The sequence below is a fragment of the Cetorhinus maximus genome, chromosome 2 (assembly GCF_964194155.1).
Source record: "Cetorhinus maximus chromosome 2, sCetMax3.hap1.1, whole genome shotgun sequence".
NCBI lineage: Eukaryota > Metazoa > Chordata > Chondrichthyes > Lamniformes > Cetorhinidae > Cetorhinus > Cetorhinus maximus.
The window spans coordinates 143,028,771-143,038,597 of NC_135880.1; the positions used below are offsets into that span (position 1 = coordinate 143,028,771).

The following is a 9,827-nucleotide window of genomic DNA, read 5'->3' on the forward strand; positions in this document are numbered from 1 at the left end:
GGCTGCGGCTGACAAATCCCCAGGTCCGGAGGAGTTCACCCTGAGGTCTTGAAAGAAGTGGCTAGTGAGATAGTTGATACATTGTTTTTAATTTTCCAAAATTCCCTAGATTCGGGGGAAGGAAGCCATTAGATTGGAAAATAACAAATATAATTCCTTTATTCAAAAAGGGAGGGAGATAGAAAGCAGGAAACAATAGGCCAGTTAGCCTACCATCTGTCATAGGGAAAATATTAAAAGCTATTATTAAAGGTGTTATAGCAGGGCACTTCAAAAAATTCAAGGCAAGCAGGCAGAGTTAACATGGTTTTGTAACAGGGAAATCATGTTCAACCAATTTTCTTTTTATTCATTCATGGGATGTGGGCTTCGCTAGCTGGGCCAGCATTTATTGCCCATCCCTAGTTGCCCTTGAGAAGGTGGTAGTGAGCTGCCTTCTTGAACCGCTGCAGTTCAGGTGGTGTAGGTACACCAACAGTGCTGTTAGGAAGGGAGTTCCAGGATTTTGACCCAGCGACAATGAAGGAATGGCAATATATTTCCAAGTCAGGATGGTGAGTGACTTGAAGGGGAGCTTACAGGTGGTGGTGTTCCCATCTATCTGCTGCCCTTATCCTTCTAGACGGCATGGTCGTGAGTTTGGAAAGTGCTGTCGAAGGAGCCTTGGTAAATTCTTGCAGTGCATCTTGTAGATGGTACATACTGCTGCTATTGTGCGTCGGTGGTGGAGGGAGTGAATGTTTGTGGATGTGGTGCCAATTAAGCGGGCTGCTTTGTCCTGGACAGAGTCAAGCTTCTTGGGTGTTGTGGAGGCTGCGCTCATCCAGGCAAGTAGGGAGTATTCCCTCACACTCCTGACTTATGCCTTGTAGATGGTGGGCTGGCTTTGGAGAGTCAGGAGGTTAGTTACTCATCACATGATTCCTAGCTTCTGACCTGCTCTTGTAGCCACAGTATTTATGTGGCTGGTCCAGTTCAGTTTCTGGTCAATGGTGACCCCCAGGATGATGACAGTGGGAGATTCACTGATGGTAATGCCATTGAACATCAAGGAGCAATGGTTCAATTATCTCTTGTTGGAGATGGTCATTGCCTGGCACTTGTGTGGCGTGAATGTTACTTGCCACTTGTCAACCCAAGCCTGGATATTGTCCAGGTCTTGCTGCATTTGGACATGGATGGCTTCAGTATCTGAGGAATTGTGAATGGTGCTGAACATTGTGCAATCATCAGCAAACATCCTCACTTCTGACCTTATGATGGAAGGAAGGTCATTGATTAAACAGTTGAAGATGGTTGGGCCGAGGACACTACACTGAGGAACTCCTGCAGTGATGTCCTGGAGCTGAGGTGACTGACCTCCAACAACCAGAAACATCTTCCTTTATGCTAGCAATGACTCCAACCAGCAGAGAATTCCCCCCCCCCCCGATTCCCATTGACTCCAGTTTTGCTAGAGCTCCTTGATGCCACACTCAGTTAAATGCGGCCTTGATGTCAAGGGCAGTCATTCTCACCTCACCTCGGGAGTTCAGCTCTTTTGTCCATGTTTAAATCAAGGCTGTAAAGAGGTCAGGAGCTGAGTTGCCTTGGCGGAAACCAAACTGGGCATCACTGAGCAGGTTATTGCTAAGTGTCGCTTGATAGCACTGTTGATGACCCCTTCCATTACTTTACTGATGATCAAGAGTAGACTGATGGGCAGTAATTGGCTGGGTTGGTTTTGTCCTGCTTTTTGTGCATAGGACATACCCGGACAATTTTCCACATTGCCAAAGAGATGCCAGTGTTGTGCTATTCTGGAATAGCGTGGCTGGGAGCGTGGCAAGTTCTGGAGCTCAAGTCTCCAGTACTATTGCCAGGATATTGTCAGGGCCCATTGCCTTTGCAGTATCCAGTGCCTTCAGCTGTTCCTAGATATCACATAGCGTGACTCAAATTGGCTGAAGACTGGCATCTGTGATGCTGGGGACCTCCGGAGGAGGCCAAGATGGATCATCCACTTGGCACTTCTGGCTGAAGATTGTAGCAAATGCTTCAGCCTTATCTTTTGCCTTATCTTATTGGAGTTCTTTGAAGGAATTATATGTGCTGTGGATAAAGGGGAACTGATGGATGTACTATACTTAGATTTCCAGAAGGCATTTGATAAAGTGCCACATCAAAGGTTATTGCAGAAAATAAAAGGTCATGGTATAGGGGGTAACATATTGGCATGGATATAAGATTGGCTAGCTAATAGGAAGCAGAGAGTTGGCATAAATGGTTGGCAGGATGTGATGTGTGGTGTGCCACAGGGATCAGTGCTGGGGCCTCAACTTTTTACAATTTATCTAATTGACTTGGATGAAGGGACTGAAGGAATGGTTGCTAAATTTGCTGACAACACAAAAGATAGGTAGGAAACTAAATTATGAAGAGGACATCAGGAGGCTACAATGGGACATAAACAGATTAAATGAGTGGGCAATGATTTGGCAAATGGAGTATAATGTGGAAAAATATGAGGTTGTCCATTTTGGCAGGAAGAATAAAAAGGAAATGGTGAGAGATTGCAGAGCTCTGAGATTCAAAGGGATCTGGGTGTCTTCGTGCCTGAATCAGAAAAGGTTAGTATACAGGTACAGCAGGTAATTAGGTAAGCTAATAGAATGTTATCATTTATTGGGAGGGGAATTGATTACAAAAGTGGGGAGATTATGCTTCAGTTGTACAGGGCATTGGTGAGACCACATCTGGCGTATTGTGTACAGTATTGGTTTCCTTACTTACTGCGTTAGAAGCAGTTCAGAGAAGGTTTACTAGACTAATACCAGTAATGGGCGGGTTGTCTTATGAGGAAAGATGGGACAGGTTGGGCTTGTATCCACTGGAATTTAGAAGAGTAAAAGGCGACTTAAATGAAATCTTTAAGGTCCTGAGGGATCTTGACAGAGTGGATGTGGAGGAAATGTTTCCTCTTGTGAGATAATCTAGAACTAGGGGTCACTGTTTAAAAATAAGGGGTCGTTCATTTAAGACAGAGAAGAGGAGAATTTTTTTTCTGAGGGTTGTGAGACTTTGGAACTCTCTTCCTCAAAATGTGGTGGAAGCTGAGTCTTTGAATATTTTTAAGGCAGAGCTAAATAGATTCTTGATTAACAAGGGGGCGAAAGGTTATCAGGGGTAGCAGGAATGTAGGTTGAGGTCACATTCAGATTAGCCATGATCTTATTGAATGGCGGTGCAAGCTCAAGGGGCGGAGTGGCCTACTCCTGCCCTAATTCGTATGTTCATTCATATGTTAATATAACCAATACTGTATCATTGCATTGAGCTAGTCTATGGTTATTTTAATCCAGCTCATATGTTAATCTTGTCCATACTGTGTTAATCAAGATCAAAATATGTTAATTTTCCAATACTGTATTAATGTTAATATGTTAATTTGTGTTAATATTGTCCACATGGTGCTAATTCACCCTATACCATGATAATTTAACCCATACTTTATTAATTCCACCCATGTTGTGTTAATTTACAACATCAGGAGAAGTAACTCACCTCCTCACTCCCCAAAGCCTGTCCACCATCTACAAGGCACAAGTCAGGAGTGTGATGGAATACTCTCCACTTGCCTGGATGAGTGCAGCTCCAACAACACTCAAGAAGCTTGACACTATCCAGGACAAAGCAGCCCACTTGATTGGCACCCCTTCCACAAACATTCACGCCTTCCACCACAGACGCACAGTAGCAGCAGAGTGTTCCATCTACAAGATGCACAGCAGGAACTCACCAAAGCTCCTTAGACAGCACCTTCAAAATCCATGACTGCTACCATCCAGAAGGACAAGGGCAGCAGACACGTGGGAACACCACCACCTGGAAGTTCCCCTCCAAGTCACTCACCATCCTGACTTGGGAATATATTGCTGTTCCTTCACTGTCACTGGGTCAAAATCCTGGAACTCCCGTCCTAACAGCACTGTGGATGTACCGACAGCAGATGGACTGCAGCGGTTCAAGAAGGCAGCTCACCACCACCTTCTCAAGGGCAATTAGGGATGGGTAATAAATGCTGGCCTAGTCAGCGATACCCACATCTCATGAATGAATAAAAAAAATACTGTTAATCTAGATCATTAATCCTACGTATATTGGCTTTGGGCTGTTCTGAGGTCACCAGAGGTGCTATGTTTCCTTTTGCTCTTCAATTTACCTTATACTGTGTTCATTCGCCCCATGCTGTGGTGATCTACCTCTTACAGCACTAATTTACTCTGTACTGTGCTAATTTATCCTACACTGTGTTAATCTGCCCTACAGTGTTAATTTACCCAATATTTTGTTAGTGCTAATCTTATGATGATAATATACCCCATTCTGTGTTCACTTACTCCTTATTCTGTTAATCTAGCTCACACTGTGTTAATTTATCCTATATTTTATTAATGTAGTCCATACCCTCTTCATTTTTCCCATACTGTACTAATTTACTTCACACTGTTAATTTACCCCATACTAGATTTAGCGCAGACCTTAAAGGTTGAATTTGTAAGGACAGTTTCATAGGATCACAGAAATAATGCAGAAGGAGGCCATTCACCCCATCATGCCAATGCTAACTCTTTGAAAGAGTTATCCAATTTGTCTTACTCCCTGATCTTTCCCCAGATCTCTGCAACTTTTTTTTCTTCAAATACTTATCCAATTCCCTTTTAAAAATTAATACTGCATCAACGTCCATCATCCTTTCCAGTACACAGCAACCCATTGCACAGGCTAGGCATGTATCCCCTTGCGAATGGATTAAGAGGTGATCTAGTTGAATTGTTTAAGATAATTAAACAAGTGGATATAGTAGATAGAGAGAAGCTCTTACTTCTGGTAGAGGAAGTAAGGACAAATTTTAAACAGAGCTAGGCCATATCAAGAAGTACTTTTTAATATTAATCACTCCCCCAAAAAGCTGTTGAGGCCAACTAATTGAAAATTTCAACACTGATTTTTGTTATGCAAGGGTACTGGGGGTAACAGAACTGAAGTGGCTAGATGCAATTAAGATACAGACCAGCTGTGATCTAATTGAATGGTGGACATGCTCAAGGAGCTGAATAGCCTAATCTTGTTCCTATGTGCCCATATTAATCTAGCTAATTATTCTTAGAAGAAAAGATGTATCTGAAATCTGAGAGGTAGCCCATACACCCCCTGCCCCCTCCCCTCCTGACCCCCATTAATGGTGAAGAACATTTTCGCACTGAAAGGGTTCACTTGATTATGGACTTTAATGTGCTTGTCACCCTTTAAAATTGTATATATCTAAATTAAAAATGACTCCTTTCACATTGAAATCTGGAATGGACAAGTTTAATTATGTAATACCTTCTCAATATCCATATTTGCCCAGCCTCGGAAATATTATATATGCTATAAATGCAAAATACTGCAGCTGCTGGAAATCTGAAATAAAAACAGAAAATGCTGGAACTCATCAGGTGGTCTGGCAGCATCCATGGAGAGAGAAACAGAGTTAACATTTCCAGTCATGACCTTTTAGCAGGACTGGGAAAAGTTAGAAGTGTAATAGTTTTTAAGGGGATGAATATGGGAGAGTGGAAAAAAGACAAAAGGGAGGATCTGCGATAGGGCAGAAGACAGGAGACATTAACTGGCAAAAGTATTGATTGAAATAGCCAAAGGGTGGTTGTAATGGAACATTTAAAGAAAAAAAAGATGTGTTTAGAGGAGGTGTAAATGGCAGAATTAGGAACAGCTGCCGTCCAAAAGCAAAAACAAGAAAGACAAGGTTAAGAACGAAATCTGCAAAGAAAATGAGACAAAAATGATTTGTGGGGGCAATGCAGCTGAGGGATTAGGTCTGAAATTGTTGAACTCAATATTGAGTCTAGAAAATTCTAACATGCCTAATCAAAAGATGAGGTTCCTTGAGCTTATGTTGAGCCTCACTGGAATGCTGCAGCAGGCTGAGAACAGAGATGACAGAGAGCAAGGTGAAGAATTAAAATGGCAAGCCACTGGAAGCTTGTGGTCGTGCTTGCGAACTGAGAGGAGGTGTTCCATAAAGCAGTCACCCAATCTGTGTTTGGTCTCCGCAATTAGAGGAGACCCTACTGTGAGCATCGAATGCAGCAGACTAAAGTAAAAGAAGTGCATGTAAATCGCTGCTTCACCTGGAAGGAATATTTGGGATGGTGAGAAGAGAGGACAGGTGTTACATCTCCTACGCTTACATGGAAAGGTGCTGTGGAAAGGAGACAGGGATGATACAGGACTGAACCAGGGTAAAATATTAATTTGGTCATTAAGCCTTCACAACAGCAGTGTCCTACCTCTGACTGCTGTTACTTACGTAATTACAACGGGTGCTACTTTATTGGTGATGATGGATTTTGCCAAGCCTGCAGCAGTGTTGATATCTTCAGAATGACTGTCAACTCCAGATGGTTTGGTATCCCTGTCACATTGCACTTGGGCTGCTGGTGCAGCTTGCTTGTTGGCGCTGGCAGTGGTGCCCATGGTCAATTAGTAGCTAAACAAAACAGTTTAATAATGATCACTTTCGGTCCTGAAATTAAACAATAACATTCAGCTTCTCTACTACATAAGTAGTTAATATCTTTAAGTTCAACCCAAAGTATTAATTAAAACAAATGAACATACAGTTGGCTTTTAATAGAAAATATTTTATGGCTGGGTGCCTGGCGCAGAATTTGTCACGCAGTAAGGAAAGAATAGATCTGAGTGACACAGCAGCAAGTTCTGTAGGTCCCTTCACACATGGGACAAACTCAACAGCCTACTTGTAAATAGTTTTGTTTTACCACAATACCATATATTGTCATATATACAGATATATATAAATATGCATACATATATATAATATATAGATAGATAGATTTATATATAGATGCATATAAATTTTCCCTTCTAGGACTGTTGAAAAATTTACTTCCACTGAAAATGAAAGGGTTGGGGGTAGAACCTGTGGCCTCTTCATCATCAGCTTGTTTCATTTTTCTTATCTTTGTCGCAAGAACTTAGGTCAAAGGTTGAGCTAGTGACATCCATTTGAAAAAGACTAATGATCCATGCCTGAACTGTTAATTTGCTGAAAATTTGGCTTTTAAATGTATTCCCCTAGACCTTCTGGCAGTCTAAGAGATGCCCCTACTTGCTGCTATCAAAATAGCTTAATTTTAGTGAAACCCAGAACTTCTAGTGGGTTCATTCATTTTGCTACTTCCATTTTTCCAACTAGGGATCACTTCGGAGTCGTTTCCCTGAATTGTTTAGGTACAACTGCAAATAAGCCCTCATCCCTACGAGTTTAAAAGCCTTAAATAATAGTTTAGCACATTGCAAACTATGGACAGAATTTTCTGCTTGTCGGACAGGCTGGGCGGGAGCAGGCGCAGGTGGGCGCAGACCCATTCGGCACCCCCAATCGGGTCCGCGCTGCCATTTTACGTGGGTGGACCAATTAAGGCCTGCCCATCGTGACGCGCACCCGGAAGCGCTGAGTGCTCCCTGTGCGAGCTGGGGGGTGGGGGGGAGGGGGGGTGGGGATGTGGTTGCCTGAGCGGGAGTGCGCTCTTTTGCACATGCACGCAAAACAGCGCAGAAATCTCCCCGAGGCACCTCTGTGCCTCAGGAAGATTAGTTTTAAGTCCAAAAAGTTCAATAAAGTGGCGAGAATTTTTATGACATGTCCCCTCATGTGAAACTGTCACATGAGCTGGGACATGTGCATTAATTTCAATAAAAATTTTTGGTCAAAATTTAAAGTCATTCATGAAACCTCATCCCGCCCGTGGATGAGATTCCATGAAAAATGCGAAGGCCGCCTGGGCTCTTCGCCTGCCCGCCAACCTTAAGGTTGGACGGGCAGCTCCATTAATTACTTTAATTAAGAGTTAAGTTGCCTTAATAGGCCTTTGACAGTTCGGAAGGTGCGCAGCCGACTCGGGTGCGCGTCTGCTGAACTGAAAGTCTGAATGACGCGCCGTGACATCGGGACGCACACCCAACATCACCATGCGTCATTTTATGCCTCGGTGAGCAGGCCCTGCCCCCACTCGCCAAGCCGAAGATTCAGCCCTACGTTCCCATCCAAAGTCTCTCTCTCACCTTCTAAAAGACAAATGGAATGTTGTCCTTTATTTCAAGGGGGCTCTGCTAAATCAGTTCTATAGAGCTTTGGTCAGACCTCATTTGGAGTACTGTGTTCAGTATTGGGCATCGCACCTCAGGAAGGATATATTAGCCCTGGAGGGAGTGCAGAGTAGATTGACTAAATGAAATCACGACTTCCTGGGTTAAATCATGAGCACAAGTTGAACAAAATTGCCTTGCATTCCCTTGAATGGTAGATATGGCAAAACTATTTCTTCTGCTTCAAAAGTAAAGCACAAGGTGACATAACCGTAAAATGAGAACTAGGCTATTCAGGGGAAAAAATCAGGATTTTTTTTGCACAAAGTTCAGTAGAAATCTGTAATTCTCCTCCTCAAATGGCTGTGAAAAAACTTATCTGCCTAGATTTTTGTTAGGCATGACTATCAAAGGTTATTGAACAAAGGTGAGAAAATGGAGTTAAGGTGCAACTAATTGAATAGTGGAGCAGGCCCAAAGGGCTAAATGGCTTACTCCAGTTCCTAATGTTACTCTATTATTGTTCTCAATCAGAAAAATGATGCTTTTCCTAAATGGTTTGTGAGTGTGTGGAATACATGGTTTGGTCTTTAGGCTTACTGACCAAAAAATCCCATGGCTTGTTCCTTGGTCTCTGCTGAGAAATCTGATCTCAGCTGAGACAGTAATCTAAACAACATTTCTGCATTTTGATCGCAATGTCTTTGGTCTGGGGAGAGAAAATTTCAACAAGTATTTGCACTTCTGATTGTGCCTGGTGACCCCTGCTGGAATGTGCATGTTGCTAGCCTTCAGATTAGGAAGCAACTGCATTCCATGCCCTCCATGGTGAAACTGTTTGCTACCACGAAGAATAGCAGTAAGAATAGAAAATCCTGGAAATACTCAACAGAGCAGGCAACATTCATGGAGAGAAAAATAAAGTTAAGGTTTGAAATGGTACCAGGACTAGAGCTAGAGGCACTGATATGAACAGCTTAAGGCATGTGGCTTAAAATAGTGGCATAAGGTGGTACAGAACCAAACACAAAGATTGGAACTAGAAACAGAAGATATTGGGCTAGAGGCACACCGAACTAGAGCTATGGGCACCTGGGACTAGAGCTGAAGGTACATGGGACTAGAGGTGGAGGTACATGAGACTAGAGGTGGAGGCAGAAGAGATCGAATTAGAGGCACAAGGGAAAGAGCTAGCACTTGGGATAGAAGTAGAGGCACAAGGATTAGAGCTGGTAGCAAAAGAGCAGAGGTAAAGACACATAAAGTATGTAAAGGACAAATACATATCCATCTTTATAACCAGAGACTTTGATCCAATAATTTATAAATGTACTGCCTTGTCAGTACCGCATGTACTGGAGGAACAGCACCTCATCTTCCGACTAGGCACTTTACAGCCCTCTGGGCTGAATATTGAATTCAACAACTTTAGATCTTAAACTCCCCCTCCCCCCATCCCCACCCCGTTTTTTTTTTCCCCCCCCACCCGCTTTTTTTTCAATAATTTATATAGATTCTTCTTCCCCCACCTATTTCCATTATTTTTAAATCTAGAACTAAAACCTTTAGTCTTTCCACCCCACCCCCACTAGAGCTGTACTTTGAATATCCTGTTTTCCATTCTTAATTAGCACTTTTCTCAGACAAAGACCACCACCTTCAACACCTCT

General features: G+C 42.7%; 1 protein-coding gene across 1 annotated transcript in view; it reads right to left on the bottom strand.

Moving 5' to 3' along the window:
* LOC144691420 (paladin-like) overlaps positions 1-6,522 on the bottom strand; it is a 144,798-nt gene extending 138,276 nt beyond the window's left edge. The window contains exon 1 of the mRNA XM_078559507.1: positions 6,356-6,522. Within this exon, the coding sequence (XP_078415633.1) occupies positions 6,356-6,522 (167 nt within the window). The remainder of the gene's footprint in view (positions 1-6,355) is intronic.
* Between the last annotated feature and the right edge of the window lie 3,305 nt (positions 6,523-9,827).